The 23,682-nt window shown below is 38.4% G+C and overlaps 1 protein-coding gene across 1 annotated transcript; it reads left to right on the top strand.

The window, feature by feature from the left end:
* The first annotated feature begins 1,136 nt into the window (after nt 1-1,136).
* Nucleotides 1,137-22,513, top strand: LOC109063737 (doublecortin domain-containing protein 2). The gene is made up of 10 exons (XM_042755510.1): nt 1,137-1,640; nt 2,988-3,039; nt 4,940-5,016; nt 5,594-5,728; nt 6,088-6,237; nt 6,313-6,367; nt 6,442-6,616; nt 19,578-19,630; nt 21,944-22,151; nt 22,380-22,513. The coding sequence occupies exons 1-10, from the start codon at nt 1,354-1,356 to the stop codon at nt 22,511-22,513; spliced, it is 1,326 nt and encodes a 441-aa protein (XP_042611444.1). The 5' UTR covers nt 1,137-1,353.
* Nucleotides 22,514-23,682: the final 1,169 nt, after the last annotated feature.

Below are 23,682 nucleotides of genomic sequence, written 5' to 3' on the forward strand. Positions count from 1 at the left end.
TAGGAAAATGCTGTGTGCAGAGATGCACTAATTAACCCAAATCTCCAAGGCTGCTTTCCCTCGGCACTCCTCTTGCAAATAGTCAAGGCATTGAACAGACAGTTGTTATGCGACACACCAAACAAACATGTTTTTTGTTCCAAGGTTTGAGCATGAGACGGACTGTACTTGCACGTGAACTCCTTGGTGTCCAATTAGACTGAATGCAGACTCAGGTTTACTCTGCTGGGTGATGAATGCATCCACGTCCAGCAGTGGTCATACATTAATGTCTCAGAGTAAAGTCTGTTTTGGCACCAAAAAGGCTATTTATGATGTTAGATGCTGCCAAATCACATTTACTGAAAAATACTCAGCATGGCAAGCGTAGTAATATCTAGACCTGTTCACCCAAGTATTTCTAGTATCTATGATATATTCCTAGTAACAGCTTAATAGACCGTAGTACCTATTGTAGTGTAAGACCAGACAAGACTCAGTTCTGTGTCCAGTCCTCTTGAATGAGCTGGTCTCGATGGGCCAGTAAAAATAAATAAAGAAATGAATGAATAAAAGGACTCATTGGACTAGTAAAGAGATGAAACCTCTTCCATGAGCACTTCAGTGAGCTGCTTTATATGGAATCCCATTTACACCACAGAATTATTGTGACTTTTTAACAATTCTGAGTTTATTTCTCAAAATTCAGAATTGTGAGACATAAACTAAAGTTTGAGAAGAAAGTTGTGAGATATACAGTAAACTTAGAATTATGAAGGAAAAATCAGATTTGTGAGATATAAACAGATATAAACTGGAAGAAAAAGCTCTGAATTCTGGGTTTATATCTTGCATTTCTGACTTTTTTCCCCTCTGAACTGCTAGAAACGAACTGAAATATTGTGAGAAAAAAAAAGTGATAATTGGGAGAAATTAAGTTGCAGATATCTTATTTTTCTATCTTTCTTTGTCGGAAACGTTCTTCAATAGGACCAAGTAGGTTACTATCAAATAAAGTTATTGTCTAACTTGGAAAAGTTACTAACTTTTGAAATAGTCCTTTACTTACATCAGCCAAAATAAATCTGGAGTGCTAAGGCAGGTTGTAGGCTGATGTTAAATGAGCTTGAGTCTCTGAGTTGTGTTAAGACTGTAATGTCTCTATAGAAACCGCTGGAAGAACACAGGAGTGCCGGGATCATCGCGCGCATCATGATATGAACATCCCGCTGGAAAGATTGATTTGCGCAGATTCCACTTGCGCTTGACTTTAATCGCGTCGATCTGTTAATGAAGCGCGTGTGTGTGGTCTGGAGTCTGATGAGGATCGCATTCGCACGCGCTGCGCTCTGACTGCTCTCGCGTTCCGTGGACATGAGTGCGGAGAAGCCCAACTTTCTGTCTCAACCTGAGGTCAAAAATATCTATTTCTACCGGAACGGGGATCCGTATTACGAGCCCAGGCGTTTGGTGATTAACTCGAAGCGGGTTTCGACCTTCGACACGCTGCTGCGGGAGGTGACTGGCGGCGTGCGGGCTCCGTTCGGCGCGGTCAGGAGCATCTACACGCCCAAAGCCGGACACCGGGTCCAGTCCCTGGAGCACCTGCGGAGCGGAGAGCAGTACGTGGCTGCTGGACGAGAGAGGTTCAAGAAGATAGAGTAAGACACTTCTATCTGTTTGTCTGTCTACGGTTACATCCTTATTCTCCATATTTTATAATGACACAACTGTGAAATATCACAGATGGAAATTCTGGAATCATGTAGTGATCAAAAAACTCTTCAGAACCAGCTGACTTTAATCAAACAACTTCATAAAGTGCATCCTGTGATGCTTTTCTTGTATGGAAAAAAGTTCCCACAGGTAAGAAAATAATCATAATAATAATAATAAAATATGTAAAATAATAATAATAATAATAATAAAAACAAATAAATAGCAGAAAAATTACAAGCACATTTTCCGTTCAGTTTAACTTTTTCCCTTTAACTTTTAAACACAACACAATGCTGTGCATAATTTAAAATATGGAGAAACACTGGGCCCAATTCTCTGAGTGTATGTTTGGTGGACACATGAACATGATGCGTTTCCCTTTCTGGGCTAACTTTATTAAAATGAAAATGTTCCTTTTATGAAGAAGTGTATGTACAGGTAAAATGTCGATCTATTAGTCTGCATTAGAACTAATTTAACATATTTAAAGATATAGTTCACCCAAAAATAAAAATGATCTGATAATGCTCTCACTCTCAGTTCATCAGAGATCAGGATGAGATTGTGTCTTCATCAGGTTTGTAGAAATGTAGCATTGCATTAGTGTCTCATCAATGGATGCTCTGCAGTGAATGGGTGCCGTCAGAATGAGAGTCCAAACAGCTGATAAAACATCACAATAATCCACAAGTAATCCACAGCACTCCAGTCCATCAGTTAACATCTGGAGAAGACAAAAGATGAAACTAATCCAGCATTAAGACGCTTTTAAATACATACATACATATTAACATAGGGTTAATTCAAATACATAGAGTCTATAATCCATAATAACACTTCCTCCAGTGAAAAAGTGTTCTGGTGTGAATCAGGGGAGAAATCTGCACAGATCAAGCAGCGTTTAAACAGCTCTAAACAAATATGTGTCTGGATTCTGATGTGAGAGACAACAGCAGATGCACTCTTTCACTGGAGGAAGTGTTATTGTGGATTATGGACTCGTGTTTGAGTTAAAAACGTCTTAATGCTGGATTTGTTTCATTGCTGAGACACTGATGCAATGCTACCTTTCTCCAAATCTGATGAAGAAACAAATTCATCTACATTTTGGATGGCCTGAGGGTGAGGACATTCTCAAGAAATGTTCATTTTTTATTGAACTATTGGTTTAAGCATGAAATATTACATCATTTTAACACATTTTAATGAAAAGTTTGACTAGTAGTGTCACTGCTGTGTCACAAATTCTGCTTTGTAAAAGGTAAAAAGTAATTCAGCTCATTTTCTAGTTATTTACAGATAGGAACCAGGAAGAAAAAAGTGCTTCAGACCAATGGAGTGGTAAGGACAAATATTTACACTTGTCTGAAATCTGTCTATATGTATCTATAACACTTGCAAGCTGTACTCCAATATAAAACCCTGCTGATGGCATTAATTAAGAACAGCACAAAGGTTCAGTGAAGCAGTTAATGGAGTCAGTCGGGTATATGTTCATCCGTACGTCCCTCAGGACTCTAAACCAGAGCGAACACAGGGGGGTTAGACACTGGAAACACAGCCAGTGATTTCAGAGCATGTTTTAACACACAAGTTACATCTTTAAAGGAATCCTAGAGCATCAGTGTGTGAGTCCAGCACACCGCACCTGCTTTAACGTTCAAGAAAGACTACCTGAGCGAGGTGTCGTGTTTAGACACCGTCTGCGTTGTCGTCTGGAAAGACTCACTTTGTTGTCGGCTCATTTGGCAATGAATTATTAACCTGTGGATTATTATCCCCCTCCTTGGATGCATATTTAAGTCAATGGCTCCGACCCAGAGCGCAAACAAAGCCTCGGCAGACCGTCTGAATGACACTTCATATACTCCCGCAGAACTCAAGACTAGTTAAAGCAGAGAGGAATCAAGAGAAAGAAAGAAAACCAGCACAGGGACTTTTTTCAGGACAGTCTTAACGTTTTATGAACTCTCTAAGGCAAAGAAAGTGAGTATTGTCACACCTGCTTGGATCCCACTTTATTATCGCGCTGAACTAAAGGGCTGTTGCCATGGTAACTGGTGAAACAATGTCCTAATCATCATTAAGCAAGACTGAACAGGCCTCTTTATTTACAACGACGGCCACACTTTGTTCCTCCTGATTTTCTTGATTAGAGCGTCTGCTTTGGTTTGGCAGCGTTCCTGCTGTCTGAAACACATGAAGTTTTACATTTAAGCTGATCAACTCCAAATGAGGGAGAAAAAAAAAAACAGTTCCAAAAGAGTTTTCACAGCACTGATAAATTAATACATTTGTGTTTTTGATGTAATTTCTGCTGATTTTGTAGTAATATTACCTGAGATTTGTGTAGTGGACGTGTTATTTTTGTTTGAACCACCATATGAAACTTGTTATTAAATGTGCCTGTGTATTGTTTTGAGTGCAAAACTTTGAGTGTGTGATGACATTATGGTTTGGATGTTGAATTGGTTTAAAGATGAAATTGATATCAATAAGAAATAATCACAATTGTGACCAGACCGAGAACAGAGCAAACTGTATTATGATTAGAAGTTATATTAAATGCAATTAGCTGAACTTTAGAATACTTTTGATGCACTTATGTAGGAATGATGTCCATCTTTATATGTAATATCATAACTACTTCTATTGTCTTCGAAATATGGTTAAACTGTTTCTGCTGAATGTATTGATGCATGTTTATGATAAACTAAAAATACTTTCTATTGTCATTTCTAATGAAATATATTGTGCATTTAAATATATTTGTAATTACACATTTATACTAAAAAGGCTACAACCTGCCTTAGCCGTCCAGATTTAGCTGGAACTCTTATTTTGTCTGATGTAAGTAAAGGACTATTTCAAAAATTAATAACTTTCCCAAGTTTGACAATAACTTTATTTGATAGTAGCCTACTTAGTCCTATTGAAGAACGTTCAATAGAAAAGAAAGAAAAATCGGCAACTTAATTTAGTACATTTAAATGTATATTAACTTTAAATATAATATTTGATAACACACTATAGATAATCAAGTACTTTACATGTGCGTTAGTACGTAAGTGTACTTCTATAAAGCACAAGAAATTATTTTATGAAAACATAATGATTTGATCATTTGAAGTGCACTAGTTCATATTCAGAAAAGCTGCTTCAGATGATCATGATGTGTCTCGTGATGAAGCTTTAATTGAACTGGATGACTGCCTTTGACTCTTCTGTGTTGTGTGTGCAGCTCAAACCCGTTCCTCAGAGTCGTGTGATCGTGTCTGCCAGATTCCTCAAGCCCATCAAAGAACCCTGCGCTGTATTGTAAGAGCTGCTTATTGCTTTATTTCCTCCCATAATTGTTTGGTCAGCATCACTGCAGACCTTCACACTAGCTCAGTGACTCCAGATTTAATCAAAGATCTCTGTGGGATATTAACAAGCTTAAGCATTAGAGATTACTCTCCCTCCTGTTGTTCTAAAACAGGGAAACTGTTTTTTTCTGTGAATTTCTGGAGGAATCTTGTTGCTTTTTTGCACACAGGAATCACTCACAGTGAGCACAGCGCTCAGGCTTTAAAAGAGAGAGAAAAAACACTGGAAAGAATTACTATAATATTATAAACGCCACATCAAAAACCACATTTATTGTTTGTATTTTGTGATACATTTTTTTTAATCAAAAGTGACAAAGCTTATTGTGATTATTGCATGGTATGTGTGCTACAAATTAAGACTTGATTCACACAACAACTGAAAACCACACTGACTAAAAGATGGTATGTGTGCTACAAATTAAGACTTGATTCACACAACAACTGAAAACCACACTGACTAAAAGCAGAAGCATTTGTGTGTGTGTGTGTGTGTGTGTGTGTGTGTGTGTGTGTGTGTGTGTCAGTGTTGTGGCAAATGGAGACGTCCTGAACCCAGCGGTGAGGTTGCTGATTCCCAGCCGTGTGATTGGCCAGTTTGAGCGGATTCTGGAGATGATCACCGAGAAGATGGGCCTTCGAATCATTGGGGGTGTCCGGAGGTATGGAAGCACGAGAAATGGATGAAAGTTGCTCCATGGCAATAACAATCAAGTGGAATTAATTCATAGTGCGCAAAGGACTTTTTAAAATACAGAAAAAAAATAAATGTAATGCTTCTGGCAGCTTCTTATTAAAATCAGAGCACAACTCTTTCAGGCTTAATGTTTGCATGCATTTGTGCTCCTGTTACAATGTGTTTAGAAAAGCCACAACCATTTTACTAATGACATCATTTGATTTACTTTCATTCTTGTGGTTCTCCAGGACACACTGTAAAAGTCTGAGAGGCTCATGAAAGTCATTCAGATGATAAGCATTTCTATATTCCCTGAGCAGTGTTTTCCATCTTCTCGTTCAGCCTGTACACCTTTGAAGGGACTCTCGTTATGGACGGAAAGGAGTTAGAAAACGGACAGTTTTACGTCGCTGTTGGCAGAGACAAATTCAAAAAGCTTCCATACAGCGAGCTGCTCTTCAGTAAACCCATCGGTGTGAAGAGAGTGAACGGGTGAGAGAAAGACGCAGCATTTTCACTAGAGATGAAGGAAGTTTTCAAGCAGAATGTGACTGAATGTGATTTTAGGTCTAAAGCTGCATCACTACCGCCGATATACAAATACAGACAGCAGAATGGAGATGTGAGTACAAAAACATCATAAAAACAGACGGTAGTGTTTTCTAGTGTTTAATCATTGAACGTTTGTGTTGTGAGGTGGGGAGCCATCGTCTGAGTGAGAGTGAGTGTGGAGCGGAGAAGAGCAGTCCTCCGGCGCAGAGCTCTAAAGAGCAGCTGTCGTCTGTGGTCCGAGAGATCTCTCAGGCCAAGCTCATGAACATCCGCAAGAAGAGGAGCGGACTCACAGCGTCACAGGAGACTCAGGACAACAGTAAGACACCTGAAACACAGCACAGCATGTAGAAAACTAGAGTATGCACTGTTCAGAACTTTGAGGTCAATCTGATTTTTTTATGTTTCTGAAAGAAGTCTCTTCTGCTCACCAGCGCTGCATTTATTTGAACAAAAATACAGTAAAAACAGTGCAATATTTTTTTTTTACAATTTAAAACATCTGTTTTCTGTATGAATATCTGTTAAAGTGTAATTTATTTCTGTGATGTGCAGCTGTATTTTCAGCATCATTACTCCAGTCTTCAGTGTCACATGATCTTCAGGAATCATAATAATATGATGATTTGCTGCTCAAGAAACATTTCTGATTATTATCAATGTTGAAAACAGTTGTGCTGCACAATATTTTTGTAGAAACTGTGACACATTTAATTTTTTAAGATTCACAGATGAACAGAAAGCTCAAAAAAGCAGCATTTATCTGACATGGGAATCTTTTCTAACATTTTAAATGTCTTTACTGGAATGTTTCATCCTTGCTGTACAGGGGAACTTTTTTTTTTTTTTTTTTTTTTAACGGTAACACTTTACAATAAGGCTTAATTACATAACTGATATTAAATAAACTTGAGCAATATATATTTTACAGCATTTTTGTTTTAACCTTTGTTAATGAGAGTTAACATAATGTTCATGTCACTTGATAGTGCGTTAACTATTACAGATATAACTTTTTATTTTAAAAATCTATTAGCAAATTAACAATAACTAAGATTTATGAATGCTAAAGAAGTGTTTTTGGTTACACTTTATTTTAAGGTGTTCTTGTTACAGTGTAATTATACATATAAGTACTGAGTGATATTAATTAATTGCATGCACTTACTATATGGTTAGGATTAGGGTTTGATTTAGGATTACATGCATGTTATTATGCATAATTAATTGTTATTATAATAGTAAGCACATGCAACATGTATAACAATGACACCTTAAAATAAAGTGTTACTGTGTGTTTCGTTGTTAGTTCATCGTAACCTCAAACTTTTAGAAGAAATGTGCAGAAACTGTACCTTTAGCTCGTCGCCGTCTCATGAAACACTGTGATGAACTGAATCAGAATAGAATTCAACACTGCTGTAAAAGATCATAAAGCTGCATCATCTGGTTTTGCTGTCTTTGCCAACTTTGGTGATGAGTTTGTGTCTGTATCCGTGAGTCAGAATCTCAGCAGCACTATTGTCTGATAACGGTGATGTAATTCTCTGATCTTCTCTGAGTGACCATGAGATGGCACTGCTGCTCTGTGTGTGTGCTGCTCACACGCTTGCTGTGGCAGGAGAGGGATTACATCATGCTCCTCACCATCATCATCATCATCATGTTTCCTTTAGATTGCAGCCGGAGGTGTGCGATCAGTGCCACGCTCCACTGCACGTGTCTCTTTCCACAACATCTCACCAACTGATGACCTTTCAGTGCAAAGAGAGCCTCGCCGAGATCGCCCACAAACGCTATTAGTCACGCTCCAGATTCTGAAAGAAATTTGATTCATACTTAAATTGATGAGGTGAAAGTAAAGATCAGGAGTAAGAGGTTTAGCAGTGAGGGGGTGTGATGTAATGAGCAGCGTTTGATCTGGAGCAGGAGCGTCCGTAAGAACCGTGTGTGTGTGTGTGTGTGTGTGTGTGTGTGTTTGTGTGTGTTTGTCTGCGTGTGTGTGTCTGTGTGTGTGTGTGTGTGTGTGTGTGTGTGCTTGTGTGTGTGTGCGTGCGTGTGTGTGGGTGGGTGTGTGTGTGTTGTGTGTGTGTTGTGTGCGTGTGTGTGTCTGTGTGTGCGTGTGTGTGTGTGTGTCTGTCTGTGTGTGTGTGTGTGTGTGTGTGTGGGTGTTTGTGTGTGTGTGTCTGCGTGTGTGTGTGTGTGTGTGTGTGTGTGTGTGTGTGTGTGTGTGTTTGTGTGCGTGTGTGTGTTTGTGTGCGTGTGTGGTGTCTGTGTGTGCGTGTGTGTGTGTGTGTGTGTGTGTGTGTGTGTTCGTGGTGTGGTTGTGTGCGTGTGCGTGTGCGCGTGTTCGTGTGTGTGTGTGTGTGTGTGTGTGTGTGTGTGTGTGTGTGTGTGTGTGTGTGTGTGTGTGTGTGTGTGTGTGTTTGTCTGCGTGTGTGTGTCTGTGTGTGCGTGTGTGTGTGTGTGTGCGCGTCTGTGTGTGCGTGTGTGTGTTTGTGTGTGTTTGTCTGCGTGTGTGTGTCTGTGTGTGTGTGTGTGTGTGTGTGTGTGTGTGTGTGTGTGTGTGTGTGTGTGTGTGTGTGTGTGTGTGGTGTGTGTGTAGTCAGTGCAGAAGCGTCTCTCCCTCATTATCACTCGAGGTCCTGCTGGTACCCAGGTGGCCGATACGATCCTATTAAATCTCCATGGTGATAAAGTCAACAAAAGCACATCTCTTCTCTTCTTCACACTTCTGTTTCTTTGGCCGAGCAGAACATGTTTCTATGTAAAACCATTCTTAACTAATCTGTTGTATTATCATATTTTACATGCAGTGTTGGGGAAAATTACTTTAAAAAGTAATACATTACAATATTGGGTTACTCCATGAAAAAGTAACTAATTGTGTTACTTGGTTACGTATTTTAGAACGTAATGGATTATGTTACTTTTTGTCATCCAGGCTGGGCTTGCTTAGTTGTAAAAAAAATAAATAATAAATAATAATAATAATAATAATATATATATATATATATATATATATATATATATATAATATATATATATATATATATTTGGTAACTACAAGGGCCCTTTCACACTGAAAGTGAAATTGAAAAAGTAACTCATTGTAAATTTAAAAGTAATGCATTACTTTACTAGTTACTTGAAAAATAAGTGATCAGATGATGTAACTCCCAACACTGCATATATAATCCGCTTCTAAAACATGAAGCCTTTTAGAGTGTGAATGTGCAGCTACTGAGTCACAAAATGAATGGTCTAATTATTTATTTATTTATTTATTTGTATGTTGATATATTCAAGTCCTATCCTACGTATATATTCAGAACCAGCTAAAAGTGAGCTGTTAAAACTATCTGAACAGGATTATCTGGTCTTCTGAGCAGTTGAGTGTTTTGTTTTTACAAACCCGATTCCAAAAAAGTTGGGACACTGTACAAATTGTGAGTAAAAAAGGAATGGAATAATTTACAAATCTCATAATCTTATATTTTATTCACAATAGAATATACTGTAGATAACATATCAAATGTTGAACGTGAGACATTTTGAAATGTCATGCCAAATATTGGCTTCATTTTGGATTTCATGAGAGCTACACATTCCAAAAAAGTTGGGACAGGTAGCAATAAGAGGCCGGAAAAGTTAAATGTACATATAAGGAACAGCTGGAGGACCAATTTGCAACTTTTAAAATAAAAAATTAAAATTAAAATCAACTTATTTTTCTCTTAAAATTATATATTTTCTCAGTTTAAACATTTGATATGTAATCTATGTTGTATTCTGAATAAAATATTGAAATTTGAAATTTTTTTTTTTCACAATTTGTACAGTGTCCCAACTTTTTTGGAATCGGGTTTGTAGAATTTGAACACTTAATTTTTTGGATTCTTGTTTTTAGAATTTGGATAATTTTAGTAGTAATATCTTGATTTTAGCAAAAATGTGTAAATAATTTAAGCGCTTGTTTCATTTCTGAATGAATGATAATTTTTGAATGGTCAGGTCTATTTTTGAATCGGTTGAGTGAATCATTCAATGACTCTCTCATAAAGACAGGCACCGGTTTCCATCCTTTATAAATGTGTCGTAAATCACATAATATTTCAATTTTAAAACGTCTTTTTGCTGGCATTCATAGCTCCTCTCCCGTGGCCTCATGGTAAAGTGTCTATTGGGTGCACATCTCAGAATCTCACCGGAAGTAAGAGTCTTCACTGAGTGGAACGTATTTTATGTGCAAACATATTCTGTTGTGTTTTAGAAATAAGAAAGATTTTACACAGATGTCTCTTCTTTTTATTTAATGAATGAAGAGTGTAATGGCTCTGATTTCCAGGAGCGTATTCACCAAGGTCACGTCAGGTGGTGATTCGAGTGAGTATGACAGAATCAAACCAATTACCAAATGGTAACAGTGAGTCAGTTTAACCATATTGCAAATTAATGAAGTTTCCAATGTCGCAAGATAAATGTCTGCGTTTGATTCCTTCATGCAGCATATAGGGTTACAGAAGCGTTGAGTTTAGCTGCCTGGTTAGTGCTCTGTGATGTAATCTTCAGCATGACTAGTCCTGTATTATAGCACTGGCTGTGTTCAGGTGTGTAGAGCAGCGTTCTGCTCGTTGCAGCTTCTAATAACTGAGTTTCAGGGTTTGTAATAGTCTGTTATTTGACATCAGACACTGAACATACAGAGCTCAGCTGAAATTTAATACTGGGTCAAGATTAAGGTAAAAATGATTACAAATTTTAAGTCGAGATCAGAAACATCACAAGCTGGACAGAAGTCATTTAAAATCAACATGAAATTAAAAAGGACCGTTTATGTAAAGGTGTACTTAGTCATGTCTGTGTATTTTGCACTTGTCAGTATGCCAGTTTCATGTTTATACTGAAGCATGGCTCTAGCAACGCCGAGGTCATGGGTTCAGTCCCCCGAGAAAGCATGAACTGATAAAAATGTAAAAATTTGATGCAGTGCAAGTCGCTTTGAATAGAAGTGTCTAACAAATGTGAAGCTTTTCAGCATTGATGATATAACGAATTTAGATGTAAAACTCTCACATGAAGAAAAATACAGAGTGAACCTTTATTAGTTGAAAATGATAATTATTAATAAAATGATATTTACACATCCATTTAAAATGTCAATGAATCATAAAGACTGTTTTGAGTAAAGCTCAGTCTTAAAGTGCCGGTCTCGCCGCAGGCAAAACATTTAGTCTGCATTGCGTTGATGAATAACCCTCTTTGATAAGTAAACCGTCCATTAGAAGGCAGGAAACGCCGTGCTGGAATATAACGCTATGTGCATACATTTGAATATCAATGATTTGACGAGGATCTGACACCATGAACGAGGGAGTCTAACAGATGGCACAATTGTTAAGTGAATGTAGGGCAAATTCTCCAATCATGGCATAATGAAGTCAGAGAGGCTGGTGGAGGAGACTGAGGACGTGTGGATGTGTTTGAGAGAGGGACGGAGGAATCAGGGGGAAATTGCTGCGGCTCCATCCCACTCCGGTAATGACAGGGAGGATCAGAGGGTGTGGGAGACGGACGAGAGCCGCTGATGGCTTTTACACTTCAGTATCTTGGGGCTCCTGCTGACAATCCATCCACAATACTGTAATAATGCTGAAATAGGCCATTAAGGTGCCTCTCTCTGTGCCTCACTTCACTGATCAGACCGTACATGTGTGTGTGTGTGTGTGTGTGTGTGTGTGTGTGTGTGTGTGTGTGTTTTAGTTATTTCAGCACCTCCGAACAGACTGAGATGTGACAAGTGCTAAAGTCTTGCTCGCTTCTAATTAGATCATGGCCTGCAGTGATGGCAGTAATGCAATATCTGAACCAGAGGCAGGAGACAAGAGAATAACAGAGGATTTGGAAGAGGGAGCCAGATCCTTCTTTAAATGTAGAAATGTCATTTTCTTGTCACACTGTTTTTTTCCTTATTCTGTGTGTGATTTTGTTTTCTGTGTCCAATACCAGTGTGATCACATTAGTATTTGTAGATAGACATACTGGAACTTTTATTTATTTATTTTATGTGAATAATATAGTATTTCTTAATATTAATGTCATAGATAGACAAAGGATTTACAGTGTTCATATGCAGCTGAGATGTGAAGTCTGTGATTTTAATATTATTATTAGTTTTTTATTTTTTATGGTAAATGAGGTATGTGATTTAGTTCAGAAACACTTTGTGTTATGCTGGCTGAAAGTGCCTTCACATCCCGATAGCAATCTATAAGTTAAGTGATCTAAATGTTTTTTTTTTTTATGTATTTATATTGTCTGTGCAAGGCGTAGTACCATTAACTATTTGACCAATCAGATTATTCGGTCCGAACATTATGATAGGCTGTTCACGCAGACATGATACGTGAACAGAATGTTCCGTTACACTATTGCAGACCGAGCGAGAATGTAAGGCGTTGTTATTGAAATATTATGCGCCTTGTACTGTAATGTTTTCTCACCGGTGAATGAGACACGAGGTCATCAGACAGCGTTTGCGCCGTCTTTCTTCGTGTCACTGGTTAGCTTCTGGTCTGCTTGTGCGCGATCATGTGTTTTGGAGGAGGCGTGGCTTTGCAGAGTTATGCAGGGTTATCTTGGTTTCAAAGCTAGCTTGCTATTGCTAGCCTTTACGAATTCAGAAATATTCAGAGAAATCTACAGTTGAAGTCAGTCATCAAAACTATCTGAACAGGATAGCGTCTGACCATTTGAAAACAAGAACAGTGTTTGGGAAAACCTGTTTAAACACACTTCAGCTTTAAAAATAACTTAAATTATGTCATTATGTCAATTTATCAGTCTCATCTGGATTTTATTTAAGCAGAAATGTGTAAATGATTAAAGCACATATCCTTCATGAATGTAAATGAATTTTGAATGAATTGGTTGAGTGAATCATTCAATGACTCACTCATAAAGACAGACATCTGTTTCGTTCCTGTGTGAATGTGTCTGAAATCACATACAGTGGGTCTAGAAAAGAATCAGCCCACTTTAAAATAATCACATTCTGTTGCTTTGCGGCCTGAAATGAAGACAGACATAGTTTGGTTTTATCCAGCTGTATTTACTCAGTGCAACTCATAGCATCCAAGTGAAAGATAAAACGCCAACATGTCAGACAAAACATGTATGTATCAGTACGTCACTTCAAACTGGACGAGAGAGCCGGAGGAAATCAGATCAGATCAGAGAGGCAACCGAGAGCTACAGCAACTCTGAAGCAGCTGCAGGAGTTTATGACAAAGAGTAATCATTGTGTGCATGAGACAACAATATCACAAATTCTCCACAAATGTGGCTCATATGAAAAAAAAAAGCCGTACCTCAAGAAAGGCCACATGCAGTCAGACTGAGCTTTGCCAAAATGCACCTTTAGGATTCTGAGGCAGATGAGACTAAAACTGAATTATTTGGCCTCAACACTAAACAATAGCACACAGCAGAACTGAGCACACAGTGGCTGAAGGAGAAAATCTGTGGAATGACCTGAAGACTGCAGTCCACAAACACTCTCCATCAGACCGAACTGAACTTGAGCAGCTCTGTAAAGAAGAGCGGACAAATACTGCAAAGTTAGTAGAGACCAATCCCAATAGACTAAAGGCTGTAATTAAAGCAGAAGGTGCTTCAACAACATACTGACACAAGGGTTGATCCTTTTTCCAACTCAGAGAATCTGGTTTTTATTTTATTTATTTATTTATTTTCTGACATGTTAGTATTTTTATCTTTCACTTGGATATTATAAGTTGCACTGAGTAAATACAGCTTGATAAAACAAACAGTGTCCGTCTTCATTTTAGGCTGCAAAGCAACAAAATGAGATTATTTTATAGAGGGCTGATTATTTTCTACACCCACTGTACTCTCTGAGTAGGTGCTTCTTTTGAATAAGTAATTACTTTGTGACCATTAATTAAAATGTTTGGTATGGTATGAATATGTGTAGTAAATGCATGTAATCAGGATAGAATAAATTTGTCGTTTTTTTATATTGTCATGTGACCTACTGTACCAGTGTCAGCTGTGTTGCTCGACTGCCATTCATAACTCTTCTCCCACAGCCTCATGCGATAGTAAAGTTTCCATTGGATGCATGAACATTTCAGAGTCTCACTGGAAGTAGACAGTTTTTCACCTACTGCTTTACACACACACACAAAAATGGTGTAGAACTGATCTTTATACTATACTGTATGAGAAATTGCTAGTAAATTTCACAAATAATTAGAAATGAATAATAAGACCCAGCTGTGAAAGATCAGAATCAGAACATTATCTGTCTTTAAATGGTGTATGAAATATTCATGTGTACAATTAAGCCTAGGGCTGAGTTTGCATTTGCTTTAGGAATAGACCCCTGGATATGTGATACTTCAGAGGAACTTTTTCAGATCTGTCTGCTGAAATTCTTCTGAAAGAGGCTGGTGTACGTGATTGGCTGAGACGGAGACCCGTGTAACAGTTGCTGGGCGGAGCTTGGACGATTGCCTCCGTGGGTTTGCTGTCCGCTGGTAACAGCGCTCTCATAGGAGTCTCCTGTCTGCCTCTGACAAATCAACAGGAGCCCAAGAAAACACTCCAGCAAATGAAAGTCAGCACTGATTAACCCCCCGCTTCCTGTACACACTTAGACAAGGAGGAGGTGGTGATCAGTGCCATTTTATGCAGTCCTCCCACCAAAAGCATGGTGGTTTATCTTTGTCAGAAGTGGAAAATTGCTTTTCACCAAAAGGCATTGTGCGCCTTAAAATTTTCCCAATTAAATCTCATTGCGGAGCGATTCATACTCATTATACAGTGTGAAGACCATTAAAGCCTGCAGTGAGTCCACACTTCCACTGTGTCACGTCACTATTATAAGTGAAGAAACTGCTTCTTGAGAGCTGTACTGTATTTGATCTCTATGTTGAGACCAGAATGATCTGGGATCTTTTACATCGGGAATAGCAACAATCACTCACATTTTCTTCAGAATAATGCAAATACTTACATGAATACAGTGCAGTACAAATCTGCACAGAAGCCAGATATCATCAGTGTGTTTCTTTGCCCTTGTGCTTAATAGCAGTATAACAAAGTGCCCCATGTTGAATAGGTCTCTGTCATCGTTTGCATCGTTCTTGAGCGACTGAAGGTCACATGCTTTATTTTAACGGCATTGAGCGACTGAAGGTCACATGATATTGTTTGGCGGATATAATGAAATGTAATTGCGCTGCCACACTGTCAGGTTTTTGTCATGATTAGATATGATCTGTTTTGGTCATTGTTGCATTTCAAGGCTGTCACCTCTTTAGAAATCTAGTCTTTGTTGGTTTTCTCAGGTTCCCTCCTTCATTTCTCCTGTGTACATGTCTTTTCGTAGTGTAAACTTGTGGTTTTGCGGTGAAAATGAGGAGCTGGTGTCGGTGAGGTCAGTGGGGGCTGAAGCCGGCGGTTTGGTTGAATTCTAGTCGGTGACAGCGTTAGAGTCGTGGCAGCCTGCGATAAAAAGCACTCGTTAATCTGGCTATCAGCATGTTAAAAGATGTTTTTATAAGCAAACAACGTGATTTAAATTTTCCCCTGGCTCTGCTAAAAAAGGTGATGCTGCCGAAGTGAATCAGGATGTGTCTGTAATGCTTCCCAGCAGCCTTCACTTACGCTGGAGGTGTAGAGACAGGTCTGTCTGAGCGGCCCGCATCCAGCGGCCTGTCGTTCCTCGTGAACTGCGGTGCAGACGCTACACGCTTATCCTGCAGCCACACGCCTTTATGATGCTGTGCTGGATCATTGGATTAGCAGAAAGAAAACATATTCTGTCATTTTAGTCTGTATAGGGGTATAGAGGAACAACAATAATGTAGAGTATGTGGAAAATAATGTGTTTTTGAACCTTAAACCACATAAACACATTGCATTACACCATATACACAAAATAGGACCCATTTAACCCTTAATTGCAGGTTGAGGTCATAAATTTCTTAATGCTAATAATTTGATTTAATTTGATTTTTTTCTTTTTTTTCTTGTTTTTTATAGAACAGATGTTCAAACAAATTGATATCACACACACACACACACACACACACACACACACACACACACACACACACACACACACACACACCACACACACACACACACACACACACACACACACACACACCTTTGTAATAGTTGGGTTGTCAATGTGAAAAGATCTCAAAGATCTCAAGAGTTCAAAATCATAAAGTCGGGTTGAGTCCAAATATGAAGAAGCAAGAACATAGGTAAACTTTTGAACAAGATTGTTTCAGGGTTGTAAATTCAAGTACAAACACAAAGTGCAAATACAAGTGCAGTGCAACCTCAGAGTGTGAAAGTGGAAATGTGTGATTAATCTGTGTCTGTCATGCATATTTCATACGCTCTCGGTGTTGATGAGGTTATGAATATGATTGGTTGCCTCGGGAGCAGCACATGTTTTCATCCTCATTTGCATAACAGCAAAATCATTTAAGGCTTGTGATGCTATGCGTGTGCGTACTAATCGTGTTTGAACATTGTATTGCCATATTCTCGATCACGTCTGCTGTAATTGATTTGCACCGAGTTCTTTATGTATCACGTGATATAAGAATGGTAGTGAAGCTGAATTCATGACGGCTCTCATGATCTCGTGTCATTTGCTTGGCAACATTATATAGATGAGAGAAGGCTATTTCAGGCCTTGAGAGGTCTTTATGAAAATAATCCATAAGTAGCTCATCTAGCTGCATGTAAACAGCAGGACTTGTTCCTGTGCGGCCCGCGGGACCCAGTGACTGCACACGTGTGAGCTCTGAACACCTGACACACATCTGACTTCAGAGCAGCAGCTGTGTTTACTCCTCAGCACCGAGTCTCTGTCAGGCTTCGTTTCTAGCTCTGAATGCAGTAGATGATCTCCCTCAGTCTTTCTGCTCAGAGTCTGATGTATTAAACTTCTGAACTGCTGAACACAGAGACTTCGGTCAGATCATTTCAGTTATAGTTATGTTTTTTGGGTTTCGTAAACCTTAAACCTATTAATAGATTTAAGGCATTGGAAGACCATTGTTTGTTTTGTTTTTTTGCACTGGTCAGTTTTGAGATTTGGGTCTTCCATATCATGACTTCTTTCAGACTAGTGTACTGAAAACATGCAATACGTTTTCCTGTATATATTCTGATGGGTTTTACAGAGGGGTTTGCTCATATTTCATTTACACTGATTTATACAGCATTTTACTCCTAAAAACATGGTGAAAATGAATTTGTTTTCTGATTTATGAAGTGATAAAAAGAGAAATCCAAAATCCCTCTAATATGCCAACAAAATCAAGAATTATCAACCGGACTCTATCCAGGGTTATATTAGTTAACTAAAACCATAAAGATTTTTTAAAAAATAAACGTTAACCTAAAATAAATAAATAAATACATACATACATAAAAAAGTATTTTATTTTAGCTAGTTACCAAAGTAACATTTCTCATTTTCATTTATTTTTACTTGATGTACTAAAATAACTAAAACTCAAATAAAAAAAATGAATAAAAACTATATAGACATATTAAAAAATAATAATAATAATAAAACAAAATGACTAAAACTTCAACTAAAACTGAAACGAAAAAGGGAAATGTATAATTCAAAATATAATTTAAAATAATAAAAACTATAATAGTATTTCAAATATGCTAAAATAACACTTGAAATATTTTATCCAGTGTTCAGATTTCTGTTCTAGAAAGTTACGGCAAATTAGTGCATGTTTGATTAGATAATGTATCATTTGCATATTTAAACATAACATTTTAGAAAACGTGGGTCACACTATAGTTTGGGGACCAATTCTTACTATTAACAAACTATTAACTATTACTCTTGCCTCAATAAACTCCTATTGTGCTGCTTATTAATAGTAAGGTAGTTGTTAAGTTTAGGTCTGGGGTTTAAGGATTAAGGGATATTTGTTACTCTCAAAACAAAAGAGGTTCTTCAGGGGTTTTATAGCACCGCTACCATTAAAAGAACCTGTTAAGCCCCTGTATAGTTCTGTAAAGACTCTCTCTTAGTCTGTTCGTTTAGTTGGGAAAGGAATAAAAACAACAGTAAAATGCAGCATGTTTCCTGAAGATAACATGATTCTCAACCTTTTCGCCCCATAAGCAGTGTTTAATTGGCAGAGAAATAAAGGCTGCTAACGAACAGCGGTTGTGCTGGAGATGGAGTCTCCCTTCTATCCGCCGCTTTAATAAAGGCAGGTTTTAAAATGCTGTATTTAATTTGATTTAGCATTTTTATGAGATGAGCCCTTCTCTCAATCACATTTAAGTGTTTATTGTTACATTAGCGCTCCTGCTTACAGTCGGGCTTTGGACTACAGTTAATAAATGTGAACCATTTCCATAAAATATTCAAAGAAGCCCATTATTGCTACGCCGGCTCATCTCCGCTGCTAAACTTCAATCAGTTTTGCATTTGAAATGCATTAAATGCCTGGGTAAAACGCTATCATCTGCACAGCAATATTTTTATAGCCGCTATTGGGGAAAGCATGAACTTATATGAGGTGCATCAATTCTGCTGTTTAATTATTCAGAGTGTATTGATTTCACACACAATCTCTGGATTTATTACTCATTAAGTATTTAAAACACGCGTGTAATTTTCTTGTTTACTAGCGAGTACGATGGTATGACTGTAAATCTCACAGAAATAATTACACAGAAGCTAATGGTCATTTTAACAGCGACTCTTTAATTAATTCATGAGAGGTTTTAATAAGAGTGTGATGTACATACAGTACATGCTCGTTTAGGCCTGAGACTAAACTTACCACATCTGAAATGTGAATTTGAGTCTACACTAGTCTATCATCATATCAATCATTGTTTATTTCATCAATAAAACCACTGATTTATATTTATATATATATATATATATATATAGAGAGAGAGAGAGAGAGAGAGAGAGAGAGATAGTTATATGTGCATTTCTTGTTTTATTTATTTATTTTAGTCTTTTGATGTCTTTATTAACACAGTTGGAAGCACAGAGTGTGAAGCAACAGAAGCCATTTTTCTCCGTGTTTGTAACAAGTTTTCATAGATGCACTGAATCAGGATTTGGGTGTGAGATCAGATGAATCCAGCGCTGACCTGCAGCATCACCTGTAGTGTGAATCCTGACCCATGGATGGCGCTGCCGTCTCATGTTTGCTGTGCTGTGTGTGTTTGTGCAGATGATGCAGAGGACGGAAGAGCAGAAGATGAGAAATCTTCACCGGTCCAGCAGGTGAGGAGCTCGAGCCTCATCATGTTCTCTAACACTCTTACTAGAAACCAGCCGTCTGTGCTAAACTAGTGAGGATGTGTGTCTAAAACAGTCAAACGTTTGGATGCAGCTACACTGAAAAGTCTATTTTTTATTGTTATTATTATTATTTTTGTTTTTTGTGAAAAAAGTTCATTATTTTCCATAATGTAATGATAAAAATTAAACTTTCATATATTTTAGATTCATTGCACACCAACTGAAATATTTCAGGTCTTTTATTGTTTTAATACTGATGATTTTGGCATACAGCTCATGAAATCCAAAATTTAGCATATCATGAAAAGGTTCTCTAAACGAGCTATTAACCTAATCATCTGAATCAACTAATTAACACTAAACACCTGCAAAAGATTCCTGAGGCTTTTAAAAACTCCCAGCCTGGTTCATTACTCAAAACCGCAATCATGGGTAAGACTGCCGACCTGACTGCTGTCCAGAAGGGCCATCATTGACACCCTCAAGCGAGAGGGTAAGACACAGAAAGACATTTCTGAACGAATAGGCTGTTCCCAGAGTGCTGTATCAAGGCACCTCAGTGGGAAGTCTGTGGGAAGGAAAAAGTGTGGCAAAAAACGCTGCACAACGAGAAGAGGTGACCGGACCCTGAGGAAGATTGTGGAGAAGGACCGATTCCAGACCTTGGGGGACCTGCGGAAGCAGTGGACTGAGTCTGGAGTAGAAACATCCAGAGCCACCGTGCACAGGCGTGTGCTTTTGAACCAGAAACAGCGGCAGAAGCGCCTGACCTGGGCTACAGAGAAGCAGCACTGGACTGTTGCTCAGTGGTCCAAAGTACTTTTTTTCGGATGAAAGCAAATTTTGCATGTCATTCGGAAATCAAGGTGCCAGAGTCTGGAGGAAGACTGGGGAGAAGGAAATGCCAAAATGCCTGAAGTCCAGTGTCAAGTACCCACAGTCAGTGATGGTCTGGGTTGCCATGTCAGCTGCTGGTGTTGGTCCACTGTGTTTTATCAAGGGCAGGGTCAATGCAGCTAGCTATTAGGAGATTTTGGAGCACTTCATGCATCCATCTGCTGAAAAGCTTTATGGAGATGAAGATTTAGTTTTTCAGCACGACCTGGCACCTGCTCACAGTGCCAAAACCACTGGTAAATGGTTTACTGACCATGGTGTTACTGTGCTCAATTGGCCTGCCAACTCTCCTGACCTGAACCCCATAGAGAATCTGTGGGATATTGTGAAGAGAAAGTTGAGAGACGCAAGACCCAACACTCTGGATGAGCTTAAGGCCGCTATCGAAGCATCCTGGGCCTCCATAACACCTCAGCAGTGCCACAGGCTGATTGCCTCCATGCCACGCCGCATTGAAGCAGTCATTTCTGCAAAAGGATTCCCGACCAAGTATTGAGTGCATAACTGAACATAATTATTTGAAGGTTGACTTTTTTTGTATTAAAAACACTTTTCTTTTATTGGTCGGATGAAATATGCTACTTTTTTTGAGATAGGAATTTTGGGTTTTCATGAGCTGTATGCCAAAATCATCAGTATTAAAACAATAAACGACCTGAAATATTTCAGTTGGTGTGCAATGAATCTAAAATATATGAAAGTTTAATTTTTATCATTACATTATGGAAAATAATGAACTTTTTCACAATATGCTAATTTTTTGAGAAGGACCTGTATATATACACACAGTATATGTGTGGGTGTGTGTGTGTGTGTGTATTTATCCACACACACACACACACACACACACACACACACACACATTGGTGGCCAAAGTTTGGATTCATTTTAATCATTTATTTGATTGAAAATACATTAAAAACAGTGAAATATTCTTACGATGTAAAATTACTGTTTTCTATGTGAATCTCTGTTAAACTGTAATGTATTTCTGTGATGTGCAGCTGTATTTTCAGCATCATTACTCCAGTCTTCAGTGTCACATGATCTTCAGAAATCATTCTAATATGATGATTTGCTGCTCAAGAGACATTTCTGATTATTATCAATGTTGAACACAGTTGTGCTGCACAATATTTTTGTGAAAACTTTGATGCTTTTTTGATTTTTATGGATTTTGAGATGAGTTGTGATTTAAGATGTTTTGCATTTATTAGAAATAGCAATCTTTTGTAACATTATAAATGTCTCTACTGTCACTTTTGATCAGTTCAATGCATCTAAATAAAACTATTATTTTTTATTTATTTTTATTTTATTTTTATTTTTTTAATGTCAGTGTATCATAAAAATATGCATTAGGGTGTCACACACTGATCTGTGATGTTGTTTTATTAAGAGGCACAGGAGGCCAGTCCTGATGTAGACGACTCAACCACAGAAAGTGAAGCAGCCCAAAACACAGAAGAATCAGCATGTGACGGAGAAGAAGAGAAGAGAGAAGAGGATGAGAAAGAGGAAGAGAAGAGAGAAGAGGATGAGAAAGAGGAAGAGAATAAACCAGAGGATGAGAATGAGGAAGAGAAGAGAGAAGAGGATGAGAGAGAGGAAGAGAAGAGAGAAGAGGATGAGGAGGAAGAGAAGAGAGAAGAGGATGAGAGAGAGGAAGAGAAGAGAGAGAAGAGGAGAGAATGAAGAGAGAAGAGAGAAGAGGATGAGAGAGAGGAAGAGAAGAGAGAAGAGGATGAGAGAGAGGAAGAGAAGAGAGAAGAGGATGGAGAGATAAAGGAAGAGGGACAGGCATCAGAACCAGAAGCAAATGATGACGGTGAAGAGAAGCAGGACGAAGAAGCTGAAGGAGGAGATGAAGAGGAGAAACCAGAGGAAGAGGCAGAAGAGGAAGAGCAGGAGAACACAAAGAAGGAGGGAGAGCCGACGGAGGAGAATCCAGATCCCAGTGAGGACTGAATGAGGAAACCTGAAGGAGCTCAGCCAGAAATGATCGTCTGTCATCATGTGTGATTTTCTGCCTCCTGCAGAGCACAGAAGAACTTTAATGTGAAAATATCCTGCCTGTTGTTTTTCTGTATAACAGCATGAAAAAGAGACCAGACATTCTTCAAAATATCTTCTTTGTGTGACAAGACAGAAAGTCATTCAAATGATCACTTCTGGGTGAACTGTGCCTTTAGAGGATGATTCATTACTTTGATTACTACTAATTTATTCACATTATTAATTTATTGTATTGAGTTTCTAATACAATAACAGCTAATTTTGTCAGTTAGGATTTGAGAAAATAAATATTTTCCTTATAGTGACATAAATATGGCAACAAAGCGAGTTCCAGTGATAATATCTGCTAAACTGATAGGTGTAATGTTTGCTAAAATATTTATTTTAGATACTTTTTGTCAAGAAAGCTAAATATATAGATTTCTATTCATCTTTCAGTCTCTCCCGTTGTGCATGCCATGATTGTTATATTATCATTTCAACTGACTTAACATCAGTCCTGAAGGATAAGCTACATGCAAACTAAATACTTACCTAAATACAGTCTTTCACAGATCTATGTGGATACCTCATTCATTATTAATGTGTGTGTGTGTGTGTGTGTGCGCGTGCATGTCTGTGTGTGTGTGAGAGAGAGTGAGTGTGTGTGTGTGTATGTGCGTGCGTGCGTGTGTGTGTGTATGCGTGCGTGCGTGAGTGTGTGTGTGTGCGCGTGTGAGAGAGAGAGAGAGTGAGTGTGTGTGTGTGTGTGTGTGTGTGTGTGTGTGTGTGTGTGTGCGTGCGAGTGTGTGTGTGCGCGTGTGTGTGCGAGAGAGAGAGAGAGTGAGTGTGTGTGTTTTGTTTGTGTGTGTGTGTGTGTGTGTGTGCGTGTGCGCGCGCGCGCGTGTGTGTGTGAGAGAGAGAGTGTGTGTGAGTGAGTGTGTGTGTGTGTGTGGGTGACTCTACTGAAGGTGATCTGTATAAAGAGAGTGCACTCAAAACAACAACAGCACCTCACTAAAAGATGAAATCTGTATATATACAGCTGGTAGGTAATCTGGTGATGCTGCTGCTGCGGCTGAACAGTGAGAGTGACTCATCTCTCTATCAGCGGATCTTCAGCACGACTCACTCAAATCAAC

Source organism: Cyprinus carpio, unplaced genomic scaffold, assembly GCF_018340385.1.
Source record: "Cyprinus carpio isolate SPL01 unplaced genomic scaffold, ASM1834038v1 S000006714, whole genome shotgun sequence".
NCBI classification, from domain to species: Eukaryota; Metazoa; Chordata; class Actinopteri; order Cypriniformes; family Cyprinidae; genus Cyprinus; species Cyprinus carpio.